The 20,574-nt window shown below is 35.5% G+C and overlaps 3 protein-coding genes across 3 annotated transcripts in view; 1 reads left to right on the top strand and 2 right to left on the bottom strand.

The window, feature by feature from the left end:
* Window positions 1–20,574, bottom strand: part of LOC138320353 (dual 3',5'-cyclic-AMP and -GMP phosphodiesterase 11A-like) — a 495,361-nt gene that overhangs the window by 287,294 nt on the left and 187,493 nt on the right. The gene's annotated exons all lie outside the window — the stretch shown is intronic.
* Window positions 354–2,904, top strand: LOC138320345 (serine hydroxymethyltransferase, mitochondrial-like; the record flags this gene model as incomplete). The annotated part of the gene is given in 2 exon segments (XM_069263268.1): window positions 354–461; window positions 1,214–2,904. Coding segments are annotated over 2 exon segments (236 nt in total), but the record flags the coding sequence as incomplete, so codon positions are not given.
* On the bottom strand, window positions 7,599–16,194 carry LOC138320344 (GATA zinc finger domain-containing protein 1-like). Its single transcript, XM_069263267.1, is given in 6 exon segments — window positions 7,599–7,775; window positions 7,777–7,905; window positions 7,907–7,953; window positions 8,716–8,896; window positions 9,519–9,581; window positions 14,909–16,194. Coding segments are annotated over 6 exon segments (834 nt in total). The 5' UTR covers window positions 15,215–16,194; the 3' UTR covers window positions 7,599–7,667.

Raw genomic sequence — 20,574 nt, 5'->3', positions numbered from 1 at the left:
ACTCTGTGATTATCAGAGGTAATATGGACTTCTGAGTACATGAAAAAGGATGATTTATAATCAAACAAAGTTACATTAACCAAGGTATTTTCATAAGATAATATTGATCTCTGAAATATATGAACCTTATTTCAATAAAAACAGTGTAGAGTCATATATATATGGCTATTCATTATGTACTGTTTAGATTGAATGTAAAGAAATTTAAATTTGAATTACGAAAATGAAAAAATTTGTGGTATACCAGCTAATTTAAAGTTGAAATGTTTTGAAATTAACAAAAGAAACAAATAATACCAAATTATAGAATTGCTGAATTAAATGTATGCAATGATGGTCTTGTTTTGTTTAAGGAACTCCTGCTATGACTTCGAGAGGAATGAAGGAAGCAGACTTTGTAAAAGTGGTGGATTTGATTGATCGTGGTGTGCAGATCGCAAAAAATGCTCAGAAAAATACTAGTAAGTCATCAACATGATTAGAATTGTTTACAAAAGATGGCTGATTAGGGTCGAGTGTGCTATGGGGAGCTGAGAACAGAACCTTATAAAGCCTTATTCATTGGAGAAAAATGACTCAAATTGGCTCAATTTAATGCCTTGAGTGAGCTCGAATGTTCGTTCTTGACCAAAACTTTACATGCAAGAATTAGCTAAAAATAGAAGTGTGTATATTCGAAAGAGTTGATTGTGTAATAATCACAATGGTCATTTAACTTGTGTCACAAATTGACAATGATCATGTTACTGGTTTTAATGGTGTAGAAAAGGTTAAATCCACTTATCTTAGTGACCTGATGGGAGGAGGTCACAGTTCTTGGAGAAAGTCCACTTGTGCCAATAAATGTTGGCTGTGTCAAACTGAAAGAGCCAGTAGTAAGACACCTTATCCACTCAGTCCCAAATAAATCATCTGATAATTTTAACTTTTGGTTACCATGGTACTCAGGTAACTATGTCAAGTTATCTGAAATGGCCATTAACTAGTATTTGAATCATTTTTGTTCAAACTTAGTCAATAATTGTCATGTATGATTGAATGTCTATAATTTGACTTATCACATGACATGCTACAATAACGTTACCAAGGAAACAAAATGGAGAAACATTTGGTGACCATCGTCTCAGAGGTGGGGGATGGGGGGAGAGTGTACAATTATAGTTTGAACTAATATTAAATGACACTTAAACATGTATTGTGTTATTTCTTACAGAAACAATTAAGGAGTTCAAGGCCTTTGTTGATTCTGATGCTGGTATCCAGTCACAGATAGCTGCTCTCCGTGAAGAGGTGGAGACTTTTGCTAGGAGTTTCTCCATGCCAGGATTGGAGGAACGATAGACAGACATGGCCTTTAGGTCACCACTGATAAACTGTTTATTTGGTCCCTACATCTTTCTCATCATACTACATCTTTTTGTCAGAATCTTCAAAACATAACAATTTTTAAATTGTTCACTGTATTGTAAAGAATATGCTTTCTCTGATACTTGAACTGTCTTTATTTTAATTTGAAATCTTTTTATTCCTGATATTGTGATTGCATCACACAATTTGCCTAAATCTGTGTCGGCTTTTAATTTGTGATTGGTCACATGCTGCCTTGCACAAGTCTGTTAGTGTAGCTCTGCAGGACAAACCGTTGTTGTCCTTGTAGAGAAAGTTTAGGGACAATTAGGAAAAGAGTAAGACAATTACTTGCATTTGCAATGAAATCTGTTGTCAGACTGTAGATATAAGCCAATATAAGGACAATAACATTAAGGAAGAAAATTTCTAACATTTAAGACTGGTTGTGTGCAATTAGTGTTGTGTTAAACAGTGTGTCATGATGTTTGGTTCTCATGCAGAATCTATTGTGACATTTCAGAACGACAAATGCAGTATTTTATTGAATTATACCAGATAGTGTTAACTGTTTTACACAATGAGATTTTTAGATATGAGATTTTTGTTAGATTTGTTTTTAAAAAATACAGTGACTTTTATTTGGATTTTGTTTTACATTGTATCATAACTCTCCACATACTGTATTGAAGGTTCAATCTGATAATGACGGTGATAACTAGTCTGGTGAATAGTATTGAATTAGCCTTATGTTGAGTAGTCTTCTGGTCAAGATTATTGAATTGGTTTCCATGGTGTTCAGTTTTATGAGTGTTAAGATTGCGGCTGAGTCAGGTGATATGAGATAGTGCTTAACTTTGTGTTCTTTAGATTTTTGTGCGAGATATAATGCAGATTTGCATTTCACATGAACAGAATAAAAGCAAAAAAAATCCTCTTTGTTTCCTAAATAAAGGATGACTTACTTGGTAGTTAATTTAAAGTTTTAGTTATCAGCTATTTATTGGGGCCATTTTTAACATAAATTCATTGTGCCATTTTTTTCTTTAATTTGAAAGTATTTAGGCCAATATTAGAGTGTTTCTTAAAGTGAATTCAGTCTAACAATATTTCATGTTCATTGCTAATGTTGAAACCTCAGCTACCTGGTAAATACAAAGGATGTATTCTTTAGGGATTAGACAGTCGGTGACAATTTTCTATTAGCGTGCAAGATGTCATTTTCAAGGATATCGTTTTTTGTAATTTAGAAAACAATATTTTCTTATTATGAATGGTTTTCTTCCCTGTTGAAAAAAACATTTGTTCAGTTCTGCTATAGCTTGAAACGATGAAGTCTTCTTAAACAGATTAGCTACTATACGAATGATTTACTTTGGTGAATAGATCTGAGGAAAAGATTTTTTTGTTCAAATCTTTTCACATATATATATTATATATATAACAAATGTATACATTTAAAAACTGCTTTTATAAAGTTTTCCATAATGGTGTTGAACTTATCATCGAAACAATTTTCTGTCAAGTTAAAACATCTAATAAAATATATTAAAATTATCCCTGTTGTTATATTTATTTGTATGCAGGATATTGATCCCATGTTCCAGTTTCCCAGCAGTACAGACATTTTTCTTTTCTAATTTCTCAACAAAAAATCTAGTTATAGCATTAAATCAGCCACCATCCTTGATAATTCAGGGGTTACCATCACTGTTGTCATATTCACCCCTGGATTATGACATGGTAAAACTGTCCGGCTTTTTTTTTTATGCTAAAATTTCTGACTTTGACCTTTCAAGGTCAAATTTTAGTCGGATTTGGTGTTCATATCTTATACAAAAGATCCCAAAGGATGAATCTGATGATGTAAGTCATTTTGGTGTCTGCATTGGAAACCTCAGGTTAGTGCAAGTGATGTAATTCTGTTATCCACAACAATGGACATGGATTTCTACAACCATTTTGGATTATAATTGTGATTGGTGTGGACAATCTTTAAAGAGGAAAATGACGGATTTCTGAAAATTCATATAGAGGCCCAGTGGGCCGAAATAACACAGGGTAAAGATTTTGGTGCAAAATGTAATACTGTTATCTGTCACAACTGTCTACAACAATTTTGTTTGAATTATAATTGTTTTAAGGTGTGGACAATCACTTTAAGGGGGAAAATGCTGGATTTTATGAATTTCAAGAGTCCGAATGGGTCGAAAGTTATGTAATGACATTGCTATTCAAATCGCTTTTCGTCCGTGGTCCGTCCTTCCATCTGTTAACAATTCTTGTTACCGCAACTTCTCAGTAAGGACTGAAGGGATCTTTCTCAAATTTCATATGTAGTTCCCCTAGGGCCGTAGTTGTGCATATTGCAGTTTGGTATCAATCGGTCAACAAAATGGCTGCCAGGCAGCAATCTTGGATTTTGACAATAAAAGTTTGTTACCGCTATTTCTCAGAAAGTGCTGAAGGGATTCTTCTCAAATTTCACTTATAGGTATCCCTAGGGCCCTAGTTGTGCATATTACATTTTGGGACTGATCGATCAACAAAATGGCTGCCAGGCCGCCATCTTGGATTTTGACAATTGAAAATTGTTACCGCTATTTCTCAAAAAGTACTGAAGGGATCTGTCTCAAATTTCATGTGCATGGTCCCCGAGGTCCCTGGTTATGCATATTGTATTCTGGTACCAATCGGTGAACAAGATGGCAGACAGCACGCCATCTTGGATTTTGATAGTTAAAGTTTGTTATCGCTATTACTCAGGAAGTACGGAAGGGATTCTTCTCAAATTTCACATGTAGGTTCCCCTAGGGCCCTAGTTGTGCATATTGCATTTTGGGACCAATTGATCAACAAGATGGCTGACAGGACGCCATTTTGGATTTTGACAATTAAAGTTTGTTACCGCTATTTCTCAGAAAGTGCTGAAGGGATCTTTCTCAAATTTCACATGTAGGTTCCCCTAGGGCCCTAGTTGTGCATATTGCATTTTGGGACCAATCGGTCAACAAGATGGCAGACATCTTGGATTTTGACAATTAAAGTTTGTTACCACTATTTCTTGGAAAGTGCTGAAGGGATTCTTCTCAAATTTCACATATAGGTTCCCCTAGGACCCTAGTTGTGCCTATTGCATTTTGGGACTGATCGATCAACAAGATGGCCAATAGGCTGCCATCTTGTATTTTGACAATTAAATTTTGTTACCGCTATTTCTCAGAAAGTACTGAAGGGATCTGTGTCAAATTGCATGTGCAGGTTCCCCTAGGGGTCTAGTTGTGCATATCACATTTTCGGACCATAAAGTGATTAAGATGGCATGACAGGCTGCTATCTTGGATTTTGATAGTTAAAGCTTAATTTAAAATTGTTACCATTTTTTCTCAGAAAAGTACTGAACTGATCTGTCTAAAATTTTATATGTAAGTTCTCTAGGACCTTAGTTGTGCATATTGCATATTTAGATCGTTCAAAAAGATGGCTGACAGGTAGCCATCACACTGTTTATATATCTCAGAAAGTACTCAAAGGATCACTCTCAAATTTCATATAGGTAGTAATATGTAGTAAAAGTTTGATAAAGCAGAGAAAAGATCCCTCTTTCCTTTGTCAGTCATAGATGATTCTTTGGTGGGCACCAAGATACCTCTGGGATCTCTTGTATTGTAATTATACTAGTAGATTAAAAGCAATCAACAAACTTCCAGAGGCAAGCTTTGCTGTTCGCAAAAACAGTTCTTATTACAATTGTAAGGAGCTTTAAACTTTAATTTTCAAAATCAAAGATGGCAGCCCAGAGGTTGCAACAGGCAAATTAAGCGACTAAGGGGAACATATACTTCAAAAGGACAATCCCTTCAGTGCTTTCATAGAGATAGTGATAACCAAAATCAAAGATGATCACCTGGAAGAATATCTTCGTTTTCAGATCAGTCCAAAAATGTTATAGGCATATATAACTTTAAATTGATACTATAGTCATACAGAGTTTTGCATACATCCTTGGGGGGAGGAGAAGCAGAGTTTGTATCAATCTTGTTTCTGATCCCCGGGGGCAGGAGGGATGTGGCCTAATAGGGTAAATAATGGTTAATCTTTTTACCTATCATTAGTCATAGAGTTCTTCATGGATTTTAACTAGATTTCGCCAAAAACATCCTTGTGGGAAGGAAAATAGATTAGAGTATATGTAAATCTTGTCTCTTACCTCCTGGGGTAGGAGAGATGGGCTCAAAACATGTAAACAGTGGTAAATCCTTTAAATTGCTACTACCAGCTGGTAGTCATTTGATTATAACCAAATTTGGCCAGTTCAAAGATTTTAGCCTATTTTACCCCTGTAACCTTGAATAAAGATCAAGGTCATTCATTTAAAACAAACTTGATAGCCCTTGATTTCAGCATGCCACAGGCCCAATATCAGATCTCTAGGCCTCTTAGTTATTCACAAGAAGTTGTTTAAAGGATTTTAGCCTATTTGGACCCCTGTGAACTTGAATGAAGATCAAGGTCATTCATTTGAACAAACTTGGTAGCCCTTCATCCCAGTATGCTACAGGTCCCAATATCAAATATCAGTACCCTGGGCCTTCTTGTTCTTGAGAAGATGTCGTTTAATGATTTTAGCCCTTTTTGACCCTGGTGGTGGACCTTTGAATGAAGGTCAAGGTCATTCATTTGAACAAACTGTTGGTAGCCCTTGGCCTTTAAGTTATTGAGAAGACATTATTTTAAATGAAAAGTTTATGCATGACGGACGGCGAATGATGACAATAGGTCATTCTGAACCCTTCAGGTCAGATGACCTAAAAACGCTACTAGCAGTGTATGAAAGTAACTGAATTTTCCATAGACAATCGGTCTACATAGAAAGAAAGTTCTATAGCCCCAGCCATTTTTTTCATAGACATGTTATAATATCATCACATACATGTATTGTTTTAGAAATAAAAAGGACCGTAAGATTGATTGTAATGCTTCTAAGGGTTTTGTAATACTAAAGCAACACAAACCAATGGAAATTGCTAAATTTCAGATTTTTCATACTGAATTTTATTCTTTATCCTTGTCAAGCATGTCACTTAATATAGAATCGACATCAGAATTTGTCAATGAATGCAAAATAGAAGAAATTTTATGTCGAAATTGCTTAGCCAATAGGGCCACATGATAAGATTTTACATAGACCGACCAGATTTTCTATAGACTCGGGCCAACTTTACCCGTGAACACTGCTTCTAGTCATAAAACTCTCATTGGATTTTGACCAAATTTGGTCAGAAACATCCTTGGGGGAATGTGAACAGATTTTGTATCAATTATAACTCTGACCCTCCTGAGGCAAAAGGGACAGGGCCAAATAGGGGAATTTTTGGTAATTCTTTAAAACACTACTAGTGATTAAGTTCTCATTGGATTTTGACCAAAATTGGTCACAAACATCTTTGGGGGAATGCGAACAGATTTTGTGTAAATGACGGCTCTGATCCCCCTGGTGCAGAAGGGTGGGGGCCCAATAGGGGAATAGAGGAAAATTCCTTAAAAAATGCTACTTGTCATTTAGTTTAGAGGAATTTCAACCAGATTTGGTCTAAGATATCTTTATGGGGAAGGGAACAGATTTTTGTATAAATGGTTACTCTGACCCTCCAGGGGCAGGAGAGGCAGGGTCCAATAAGGGAAATAGAGGAAAATTTCTTCAAAATGCTTCTAGTCATAAAGTTCTTATTGCATCTTTGGGGGAGTGTGAACAGATTTTGTATAAATGATGGCTCTGACCCCCCTGGGGCTCCAATATTGTAGAAGATGAATTTGTTTTGAAAAAGCTAGTAGTAGTCATAAACACATCAGTAAATTTTGGCCGAATTTTATCAAACAATCTTTTGGGAATGGGAAAAAAATTTTGTACAGTGGCTCTGCCCAACATCCTTGTTTCGGTCCCTCCCTCCTGTTGTAATTTTGTTGAAATTTTTTTCAGATAATCATAGGCCTTTTTGTTATTCATCCTAGACTAATTGACTAACCAACTTTAGGTGAACAAAAAGAAAAACTCCAGAAGGAGAAATTCTTAAGAAACCAACGTTCTGCTATAAGTTTGTTGTGGATCATCTTCTTGGTCGACAACTTGTTAGTATGTATTTTTGATCATAGTTAATGTTTACGCATTCTACTCTCTATCCCTTGTAATGTTTCCTTTGCAAAAAACAGAGAATGAAAAATGATGAAAAATAAAGTCAAAATACCAAATCCAATATTTCAAAATAATTTTCATTATTAAAACATACAAGTAATATCTTTACAACAAGTTAAATTCCAATTCACTCTGCGTCAATTTTCTCCTTTTCTTTTCCTTTTGCATTGTCTTTCTCTTTGATTATTTTCTTAATCAATGTGGTGTCTTTTTTCCTTTCTTTGATAGCAAACAAAATCGTCTATATCTGAGTGAACTTGTATTGGTTGTCGAATGTTTGTCCATACATAGCACAAATTAGGATCGCGAGAGATTGTTGGGTATGGGCCGTATTTACATTTGAAATAGTCAGAAGGTGCATGACAAAACAAACTCCATGAATTCCATTTTTCTTGGGAGATCTTCTTCTGGACCTATAAAACAAAGCATTGATCAGTTACTGTTTCTCAGTGCACTCCTTCAAACAGTGTGAATGTAAAGGAGAAATAAACTTAAAATAAGTTATTGTGACACAAAACAGATCTAGCTAAAACCATCAATGCCATATCTAGTGTAGCAAAATAATGACAAACAGTTTATCAATTTCTTGTATGTAACTAACAGAATTTAATGCACAGAGATACAAAGTTAGCAATATATATAGCAGCTGTTTGAAACGTTCACATAAATCCCAGAAAGACATATAAAATATAGTTTAAACATTTATATATAGGTGTATCAGTGTTTTTTTCCTGCCTATAAATTTGGGCCGAATCCTAATAATTTTTTTGTTCTTTTTTCCAAAATCAATGTCTAAATTTCCCAAATCAGTGAGTCTTAAAGGCATTTTGTGTGACAAAACAAAATCAAAATCTGGAAATCGCAAACCAGAATGTCATTAGTATGTACGTTCTTAGAAAAGCATGATTGTTTATTTCTACATTTTCCAAAATTTCCATAAACACTGTTAAAACTTTTCTTCTCAATTTCCTACTTTTATCACACAAAAATTCACAGGTTTCACCAGGTGGCAATTCCGGAAAATACCTAGGAAAAACACTGTGTATATATAGCACTGTAATGCAGTAATAATTGAATGTATATACTAATAAGTTGAAAAAATGTATATCTAAACCTTTTCCTTTGTTTTGTCAATAAAATATAAATCAAAATGTGTGAAAATGAAGAATGAATACCCAATATATATGTGGCCGGGTCAAATCTGTCCTTTGGACTACTTTGTGATGGCAGTAGCCAAGAAATGATGGCGCTCTTCTCGTTGTACTGGTCCTTCATAAAGCCTCGTATCTGAGCATAATATACAGAGGAATCGTGGTCCACAAGTGAAACTATGTCGCCTACTTGATAGTAGCTGCCCTGTAAGGAAAACAATTTATAAATCTTCAAAATCATATTTTGTGACATCAGGTGTGACATTATTCTTTAATCATATGTACTTGGTCCAAACAGGTTTAAGACATATATACTGTATGATAAACTGAACTTTCCTTCTTCTAACTCGTTCTTGTGAGCATTATTCTTTCTATATGTTAATTTCTCTTTCAACATGAGGTATTATTAAAACTTCTAGCTGTAATCTTGTGAAATCCAGTCATGATTAAAGAAAAAAAAAACAATTCTAAAGCAAAATTTCAAGTTTTTTTTCCCCATTTATTGGTAGAAGCATTTCGATTAAACTCTATCAGAAGTATACTAAAAGAAATAACAAATTGCAGCAAATGTTTCTGTTATGGAGCTGCTGCCTTGCATATCCCAGAGGTTTGACTAGGCTCATTTCAATGAAATATGATTGCATCCCCACTTTAAATGATGTTTTACACCAAATCAACCCTTAACCTTAAATATTACGACGTCAAGGATTTAGTTCCATATAGCATATAGTTACATATAATTTTTCGACTAGGTGAACTGAACAATGACCAAAATGTAAGTATTTAGATCAATGCATGGTGCAGAGCCAAAACTTTAGCAAACTTACGTCATGGAAAACACTTTCTCCTGTTATGACTGTAGAAATAGCTGTAGGTGCCTTGACAGGTTGCTGAAATCAAAATGACAAATAACAATAAAACCTCATTACACTGAAATAGACTGAATAACCAGGAAGAACCGCATCTGGAAATGTCTACCCTCTAGCTAGACAAGGACAGCCACAAACAGTAAATATTAACACAATCATTATATTTATATGCTATATAGTCTAAAGGAAGTACTATTAACTATTCATATGTAATCACACATTGTAATTTTAACCATGAAATTACTATACATCCTAACAAGCCAATAAAGTTTCTATTGATGTTGGACTGGTGAGATACTGGTGAGGTGAGAAATTGGGGCATGAACCCCAGACCTCTGAACACTATAGTTGGATGCAGCAAATTTACTGTAACAAGTCTAGTCCCACTAAACGGGCTGGGCACAACCCTGCATATGGGTAACAGTTGCCTTTTTGAGTAACAGTTACCTGTTTGAGTAATTACTAAGTTACCCAAAGAGAAATTCTGTGAAAGAACAAGAGATCCCAGAGGGATCTTGTTGAATTGGCGCCCACACCTAAGAACGATCTTTGTCTGACAAAGGAAAGAGGGATCTTTTCTCTGCTTTTCAAGCTTTTACTACATATTACTACACATGAAATTTCAGAATGATCCTTTGACTGCTTTCTGAGATATATAACAGTAACAAACTTCAGTTATATCAAAATCCTAGATGGCTACCTGTCGACCATCTTGTTCACTGATCGGTCCTAAAATGCAATATGCACAACAAGACCCCTAGAAGAACCTGCACATACAATTTGAGACAGATCCCTTCAGTACATTCTTAGACATAGCGGAAAAAAACTTAAATTGTCAAAATCCAAGATGGCCTCCTGTCGGCCATCTTGTTCACTGATCGGTACCAAAATGCAATATGCATATACCAGGAACCTAGGGGAACCTGCACATGAAATTTGAGACAGATCCTTTCAGTACTTTCTAAGAAATAGTGGTAAAAAGCTTCAACTATCAAAATCCAAGATGGCGTCCTGTCGGCCATCTTGTTCACTGATCGGTACCAAAATGCAATATGCATAACCAGGGACCTAGGGGAACCTGCACATGAAATTTGAGACAGATCCTTTCAGTACTTTCTAAGAAATAGTGGTAACAAGCTTCAACTATCAAAATCCAAGATGGCGGCCAGTCGGCCATCTTGTGAATCAATCGGTCCCAAAATGCAATATGCACAACTAGGCCCCTAGGGAAATCTGCACATGCAATTTGAGACAGATCCCTTTCGTACTTTCTGAGAAATAGCTGTAACAAAGTTCAATTGTCAAAATCCAAGATGGCGGCCTGTCCGCTATTTTGTTCATCGATCGGTCCCCAAAATGCAATATACACAACTAGGCCCCTAGGGGAACCTGCACATGCAATTTGAGACAGATCCCTTTCGTACTTTCTGAGAAATAGCGGTAACAAACTTCAATTGTCAAAATTCAAGATGGCTGCCTGGCGGCCATTTTGTAGACCGATTGGTCCCAAAATACAATATGTACAACTAGGGCCCTAGGGGAACTTACATGTGAAATTTGAGAAAGATCCCTTCAGCACATTCTGAGAAATAGTGGTAACAAACTTTAACTATCAAAATCCATGATGGCTGCCTGGCGGCCATTTTGTTGACCGATTGGTCCCAAAATACCATATGCACAACTAGGGCCCTAGGGGAACCTATGTCTGAAATTTGAGAAACATCCCTTCAGTACTTTCTGAAAAATAACGGTAACAAGAATTGTTCACGGACGGAAGGAAGGAAGGACGGAAGGACGGACCACAGACAAAAAGCGATTTGAATAGCCCACCATTAAAAAATGCATGGAATCTTCCTGCTGAAATAACGTTATCTCCCACGATAACGTCATTTGACGCCATTCCATCACCAATAGAAAACAATAGTACCGCACAAACGTTATTGGGTATCACGTGGTACATGGTACCAGAATGAGTCCCATTAAACTTTTTTATCAAAAAATGGCGTAATAATTTTGAAATGGCACCATTAATTACTAACATAGCTTAGTACATTATTATTCAAAATGGGACAAACTTCATTGTCTCAATTTTGGTAAAAGTCACAAACTAATTGACATTAGCTACTGTTGTAGTGGAAAAGATATCACGCTAATTCGTGAAGCATTCCATATTTTTTTAAGTAGATTTAGTATTAATTTAGTATTCATTTAATTGACAGTGCTCAATGTGATTGTGGTAATCATACTGAAGACATTAACCATTTTTTCTTCTTTTGCCCACTTTTTATACTTGATCTTTAACAGAATTGGCTATACATGTACATGTATATATATCTCAGCTGACATTCTAACTAAAGGTAGTCTTCTACTTTCTGATGATGATAACAACTATATTCTAGACAATGCGTCCAAATATATAATATATACAAAAAGACTGTTGTGATATAATAAAAATATAAAACTTTATATAATTACATGTTGATATATTCAGTCATATACTTATTAACTATTAATTAATAAACACATTTAATAATAAATTATTTATACATATTCCCATTTAATTTACTATCTTTACTCAAATTTAAAGGCTCCCTGATTCATTAATATAATTCACAGGGTAGGAACGTGCAAGGATGTGTGTTTATTAATTAATTTGAAATTTGATGTTTAATTTGTATTTATAACATATGCATGTTGTACATTACTGGAAGAGGGAAAGGGTTGATATAGGCACTGCCTGTAACCCAATCCCATTGTGTATAATTTATATACAATAAAATATTTTGAATTGTATTGAAATTATATCACCTTCTGACTGACTTTTCTGCTACTACAAGCTTAAGGTCTCTCTATAAAGGTGTGGGAAACCAAATCAGGTACGACCAGCCATTGATTATGTCTCGTCAAAAAACAGTTAGTCAGGAAAAGTCAGTCGGAAGATGATATCTTTTCCGCTATAACACGTAACAACAGTAGCTACTATGACATTTGCACTGAATTTCCCTGATGGCTATACACTGTAGTCAATGGAGAACACCTAAATTGTCATCTTACAACAAAGTGAGACAACAGAATTTGATATTTCATGCACTGAAACATAAAGTCTTAGATCAGTTGTAAGGCATTCTAAAAATTATGACGCCCTTTTTAGATTATTATTTTTAAAATAACATTACGTGTTTTCTTTTCATATGATTCCTCATAACTACTTGATTACTCAAACAGGTAGCCTAAATCAAGGACGTATATGAGAAGGATAAGTCACACTGGGTTTGGGGTATGTCCAAGGCAGACACTTTTGTGTTTGTGCACTGACCGTAACGTTCGGCGATGACTGATATCCGCCGGCGCAGCCTCTGATGTAGCTTGTGGGTGCGAGGGTAACCGTCTTACCACAGGTGTTCGTTTCTAATATAAGTATAATACTGGGTCAAGGTCTATAACTCGGCCGGCAATATGACACTACCCAATTTCAGAAAAAGTATGATTATTAACCAACTGTTTAGAATATGGTAATAGGAATACTCTCAATCGACAGCCAGATAATTTATCTTTAATTTGGTATATGATACAATATAAATCATGCCGTATAAATGTCACTAGGTATCCAGAAACATCGGAAAACAGCCAGATTTCAACTGGTCGGACACTGTGGTGTCCTCCGATAAACACGCTTGGGCTCTAATGGGTAGCTCAAAAACCACTGCATGTCAACATTTCAGCTTCATAGGAATTAAAGTTTGGTAAAAAACAAACTTACCGGAATGTTAGTGTTTATCTATATACCATCCATTTGCTCAATACAGCCTTTTGAAATTTACGATTGAAAAAATGTGTGTCTCTAGCCGTCATGTAAGTATGTGTGCAGTAGATTTGTTTTGTCGGCGTTGATTGGTCAATTAAGTTTCGAGAGCCAATCAACGCCGACAAAACAAATCTACTGCACACATACTTACATGGCAGCTAGAGACATAAATTTTTTCAATCGTAAATTTCAAAAGGCTGTATTGAGCAAATGGATGGTATTTGATAAACACTAACATTCCGGTAAGTTTGTTTTTTACCAAACTTTATTAAAACCATTAATAAAGGGCTGCGTTAGGCAAATGGATGGTATTTATCCATGGATTTACTAACCGGTAAGTTTGTTTTCTACCAAACTTTCATTCTTATGACGATGAAATGTTGACATGCAGTGGTTTTTGAGCTACCCATTAGAGCCCTGGCATGTTTATCGGAGGACACCACAGTGTCCGACCAGTTAAAATCTGGCTGTTTTCCGATGTTTCTGGATACCTAGTGACATTTATACGGCATGATATATATTGTATCATATACCAAATTTAAGATAAATTATCTGGTTGTCGATTGAGAGTATTCTTATTAACATATCCTATACGGTTGGTTAATAATCATACTTTTTCTGAAATTGGGTAGTGTTATATGGCCGACCTAGTTATAGACCTTGACCCAGTATTATACTTATACTTATATTAGAAACGAACACCTGTGGTCTTACTTTCTGAAGCGGGCCTTCATTTCATGAGCTGACGTATTTTTTTAACGAAAATTTAAGACATATCCTCTAAATCTTCCGTCCTTAAAACAAGTGATAAATGTTGTGAAATTTAATAAATTTTACATTGGTGTTTTGTTTGATTCGATAAGACAAGTATTTGAAGAGAAAAATGGTTTTTATTCTCGGTTCATCAGTGTCACGCGTGGTGTTTAGTAATATAAAGAGGCAGTCACGAATCCTTCTCACTTATAAATCCTTGCCTAAATGTTACTCAAATGGGTAATTATCAAATGTATATTTCTGGTGGTAAGTAAAAACCGAACGAGATGAAATGGGTAACTGTTACCCAAATGCCATCCTCGATACTCCAGGGGTTCCGATCACTTTCGATCTCTACACCCCTGGACTATCTCACAGTGAAATTGAAGGCAGCTCAGCGGAAAACATTTGACCAATCACGGGCTAGCAAATATTTCATTTGAAGACTACAGAGAGAGCGACGCCTAACATCAAAGCCACAGAGTCAACCACAGTGTACCGTTATACGGCTCTTTTGATGTACATCAAATGACTAAGTTACCTGTTCTATTCTGTTGCCTCCAGTTTTACTATGAGATAGTCCAGGGGTGTAGAGATCGTAAGTGATCGGAAGCCCTGGAGTATCGAGGATGCCCAAATGCAGGGTTGGGCCCAACCTGCTCAAGTTGGTGTATATCAATCCACACCTAAAGTAAAGCCTACGATTTTATTTCCTGATTATAATATCTATATTTTCTATATCTATATTTTTAGTTTTAGTATACTTACGTAACCATATTAATAAACTTACACTTTTCTTGAAAATAATTCTTCTGCTTTTCCCCTTTGTGGCGATAGCTTTTGTTACCGTCTGGAATTTGTGTTTGGACGGCTTGATCCTTGCACTCTTTCTAAGAACCGGTCCAGATCCCCCGTTACTACCATTAGATTTCGATAAGATAACAGATCCGTTGTTTCCGTTGCCATCTTTTCCGTTTGTACCTCCATTTTTCAAGCTACACGGGTTACAGACCACCTCTCCGTCTCCCCCTTTCCTCCATATTGCAGAGTTTCCAGTTTTACAAGTCGAGCAAATCGGCTTTGATCCAAGTGGCATAATTGTATGGTATTCTAGCGTTGAATCAAGTGGGTGAAGGAGAATTTCGTCTTTGTGTGTTCGATCACTATATGGCGTTACACGTTTGCCTCCATATTGGTTTTATAGAAACAAAGTTAGTGCGACAAAACGCTTCATTTGCAGGTAGATTACATTAAAGGAAGCGTCGGTATAACTCGGATAGTATTTTTCTACCTCCGCATATAGAGAGTACTCATTTTCGGCGGGAACTTTTAAAAATGGAGCTGCCACCTGTCCTCGTGATAACTAACGTTTTTGGCACACTATTTAGTAAATTACAATCTGATTCTGAAAGAAATGAAAGAAAGGAAAACAATTTATCCATTACTGATGATCAAGTTAATGCGTTTTCAAATCATTTCCCTATATATTTCTTCAAAAATACATTCCGGTTGCCGACATCAACGATTTATAAATAAGTAAGAATTAAAAGTGTGTCGGAAACTGGAAGGTGTTTTTTTTTGAATGTAATTTGTCCTTTGAGGCTGCGATGTGTCTGTATGAAACATGATAATCTTAATAAGAAATTCTGATCCAAATAAGAAAAGAAAGCATGACCGGGGATACGAAATTATATTCATATCATTATTTTTATTTTTTTTAAACCATTTTCCGATATTTATAAGATATTTAGGACACATTTGAAGCAAAATTTCTGTCTATGTTTGATTAGTTAGCGTCCTATTAAGACAAGATTCCTCTGAGAAGTCAACGTTTTCTTGTAATTAAATGTTAATTTTTTCTGATATAGTTTTTTTGGAAATGGGAGTTAATACTATAAAAGAAAATGGAAGAAAAAACTGTTTGCTCGTTTTTGAGTGGAGGAGACGTCATATAGTTTGAAGTGGATTTAATTCTGCAGACTGCATGATCTTTTATAGACGTCCAGTTTTTAATAAAGAATACGTAAGCTATTTTTACGTACACTACGCTTAGAACTTAAAATAGCAAAGAAAAATAATATACAAGTGTATATATATTTTAATGAAAGACGATCTACAATACAAGGGTATCGCTAGATAACTGATTGATAGGCATCAAGTCTTTTTATTTAAAAGCTATGTATTATCCGGTATATGATTGTATAACTGATAGCTTTATATTATAAAAGAAAAAAGTGTCTCAAAAGCACAATAGGACTGGTTTTTGCTGCAATTCAAAGTTGTTTTTGACTTGTGAAAATGCCTGTTTTTACTATTTCATGTAAATGATATATATGTTTAATGCAATCTACTTATAAAACATTGACTTTTGAAAACGTAATATATTTTAGATATGCAATGGAAACTACTGATATAAAATTAATAGACATATATATAAATGAATATAAATTAATCATTGTTACTTTTGCACTGAAAAGGTTTTATCTATGTAGCAGATATATATTTACTAAAAAATATCGCATAGTTATATATACTTTACACTAAATTGTGGATTGTTGTAATAAAGAAATAAACCTTAAAAATTATAATTATGTATTATTTCAAATTGAAGAATATATTCTTCCCCGATCCCTAGATGTAACACATCACCTTGTCTGTCTAAGTCTGAATGTACCTGAACATCATGTCCACCTGTAGTGGACACCGTGTTCACACGTAGTGCACTCCGTGTCTACCTGTAGTTCAAATCTTGTGCACTCTGTGTCTACCTGTAGTCTAAACGTACAGCACTCCGTGTGCACAAGGGTGTAACCTTTACTACCAATTGTATTGTCACTCAAAGATATCTAGTTGAAAAAATATTGGATTAAATGGGAATTTTGCCGTTTTGACCATATACAGCCATCATTTCCTAATGAGCCGTTTGATATGTATGGATGTGTGCAGAATTTATTTTCCAGCGGTCATCGTTGAAAAGATAATGCCAGTTTTGATTAGTATTATTCAATATTCGCAATATTGGGCCCCGCCCTCCAGGCCCCTCAGGGACCAAACCCACCGTTTATGCAAAATTAGTTCCCCTTCAACCAAGGCAGTTTCAGACCAAATTATAACTTAATCCCTTTATTCCTACAGAAGAAGAAGGATTTTAGAGAATTAGCTATATTTCCCCTATTTGGCCCCGCCCCTCAGGATCCTGGGGGGCAGGGTCACCATTTATACAAAATTGGTTCCCCTTCACCCAAGGAAGCTTCAGTCAATTTATACCTAAATCCCTTCATTGCTACAGAAGAAGAAGGATTTTACCGTTTTACTATGAGATAGTCAATGGGTGGATATAATATCAGTTATAGTAATCCCCGGAGTATCGAGGTTGACTCCCTGTATGCTGAGCGTTAAGCAGGAGCAGAAACGACCACTTTTATAGACTTTGGTGTATCTCGGACAGGGGACAGAACCCAGAGCATTCCAAACAGGGACGAACGCTCAACTCAAGGCCAAAAGTGAGGCGGTGCCAAGGTGTGTTGCTTGGTGTCTGCGGCGGCATGCTTCAGTGATATAGCAATATAAAAAGGGCAACAGTTCCACTATACAAGAGGACACAACACGAACATACCGCAGTCTCCTAAAACACGCACCTCGCACTTCACACACGCTACACACGCTACACACTACATACATGGGAGGCCGTCCTTACATGACCCTGGCTGTTAATAAGACGTTAAAATAATCAAACAAACAAAAAAACATACGGAAGCTAAACTGAAAGCCAAAAGTGAGTCGATATCAAGAGAGACGTTAGGAAGAAGTCTAGAAAAAATAACAATCACTACAGTTTTGTCCTCTGGCTGAGACACGATCTAGTCCATACATGTGATAGTTTGACGTCGCCTCATTTTTGGCCTTGTTTGTTTGATTAAATGAACTTCCTATTAACAACCAAAGTCATGTAAGGACGGCCACCCATGCATGCGTTGTGTAGTGTACGTATGAAGTGTGTGGTGCGTGTTCTGGGAGACTGCGGTATATTCGTGTTGTCTTCTTGTATAGTGGAACTATTGTCTTTTCCATGGTGCTACCGAAGACACCAATCAACACACCCAGCTGGTCACATATAGTATACTGACAACGGACGAACCAGTCGTCCTACTCCCTTAACGCTGAACGCTAACCAGGAGCTGAAACTATCATTTTTATAGAATTTGGCGTGTTTCGTCGGGGGACAGAAGCCAAAGCCTATCCCACATGGACGAACGCTTAACTGAAGGTCAAAAGCGATGTGGTGTCAAGGGAGATGTTAGGAAGAAGAAAGTCAGTTAGGAAGAAGAGAAAATATCATATCCTAAATTCAGTCGCCTTTTACGATATGCACTAGGGACAGCAGGTTTGTTTGTTTGTGTGATTGATTAACGTCCTATTAACAGCCAGAGTTATGTAAGGACGGCCTCCCATGTATGTAAGAAGTGGGGATGTGTTTTGAAAGGCTGCGATATATTCGTGTTGGGTGTGTTGCTTGATGTCTTCGGCAGCATGCTTCAGTGATATAACACTATAAAAAAAGGACAGCAGTTACAATCCTAAAGTCAATCTGTTTGGCCTTTGGTTGAGCGCTCGACAGTGTGAGAAGGGCTGAAGGCGAAATATTCCAATATGAAATCCATTTTTAATAACCAATCACAGCTTTTGGAATTCGATCATAATTATTGGCAATTTATATCCGGAAATTAGTATCGGGATCACTATTGTCAAGAGCATTCAGAGATTTAGTACATTGACAATTTGATTCATGATAGAATTATACACTTAGTTATATGAACGTGTTTCCGATGTAATACGAACCTGCATCCAGGATATCGATGTAGACATGTGTATGATAACAAGACACAATGCCCTTAAAGCGGTTTCTCGGAAGACCAAGACTTAAGTACTACTTCATTTACGCAATTGACATCTTCCTCAATACGAGAAGTGAAAACTTGGCCACGCGTCAATTGTGTAAACTGTATAAGTCTTCATTATTATTATTTCTTTATTTGCCTCCATAATGAAGATTACATAATAACACAACATAATAATAAGTAGCAAAATACAGGTACAAATTACGTGACATTTACTGAGAATCCATCCTCGGTTATTCAGATGATAATATCAATAATAGTAATTAATAATTACAAAAAAAAACAAAACAAAAAAAAAACAAGAAAAAACACCACAAAAACATGTTTGTTAATAGTGACAAAATTATACAAATAATAGGAAAGGGCACGCAAACACAAAACTAAATTTTTGCACTATCGTTCGCATTGTAGCAACATCTATAAAATATATAGAATAATCAGATAACTTCATTCTATCAGTAGATTCAACTGGAAATGTAGGATTCCTCCTAGAAGTATATGAATAATGTTATAATTTGGTAAAGAAGGGAGGAAAATGCTAATTCTGGATCAAAATCCGTACAAATAATACAATATAAATCGCCAAGACTTTCAGTTTTGGAGCAGTGTAGAGCTATATGTGTTATACGGTCTTTATAAAAAAAAAAAATACCACAAAAATGACACAACTCATAAATATCTGTTTTTCTTAACTTAACACATAACTGAACAATATTAGTTATCATTCTAAGATGTTCAGGAAATTTCAGACCAATTGACCATAAAATATGTGGAGTAATTACGTTATGAATGAGCATAAATCTAGTAAAAATGCAATCTTTGCATTCTGTTAAACATTGTTATTTCTTCAAAGTTATAGACAACGGTATAAACACTTGACCTCCATTGTGAACGATTTGGAAAAACGGCATCAGAAATAAAATGCGAAAGATAATTGAACAAATCATATTTACAGAGTATTCTTACGATATCGGGCATGAAGCCATGCTGGCAAGAATTATTCAAAAGATACATAGATAACCGTTTTAGAAATATGGAATGAGTTAGGTGCTTACTATTCATTCTACATAGACGACCAGGAAATAAAAGCTTTTTAATATCAATGTATCCTTCTATGGATGTCCATCAAATTAGGGAGTTGGCCATATCAGTTCTAGTTCTCATATTAAGACCCTGAATAGATTTTGCAATAAATTGTTGTGTCATTTCTAATTTAATTAATTCTGTTTTAGATAGGTGCCATAATTTACATTCATATAGAGCAGATGAAAATACTTTACATTTGATAACCTTAGCAACAGTAAGAGGATTAAGGGTCTTAGGATGAGCACCAGACCGAATAAGTGCCATTGTTCCACTCTTTAGTTTTTTACATGCAATACCAGTTCTTTCTAATGAACAAAATTTAAAATTTAAGACTACGCCAACGTGCGTTATACTTTCTACAAGTGGTAAACGTTTGCTATAAAGACAAATGTCTTCATAGAAACTGTTTTCTGGTTTTTTTTTTGTAAAAATAATAATTTTACTCTTATCAACTGAAAATGAAAATCTCCAT

Source organism: Argopecten irradians, chromosome 4, assembly GCF_041381155.1.
Source record: "Argopecten irradians isolate NY chromosome 4, Ai_NY, whole genome shotgun sequence".
Classification (NCBI taxonomy): Eukaryota; Metazoa; Mollusca; class Bivalvia; order Pectinida; family Pectinidae; genus Argopecten; species Argopecten irradians.
This window is presented reverse-complemented; position numbering and strand designations above follow the sequence as displayed.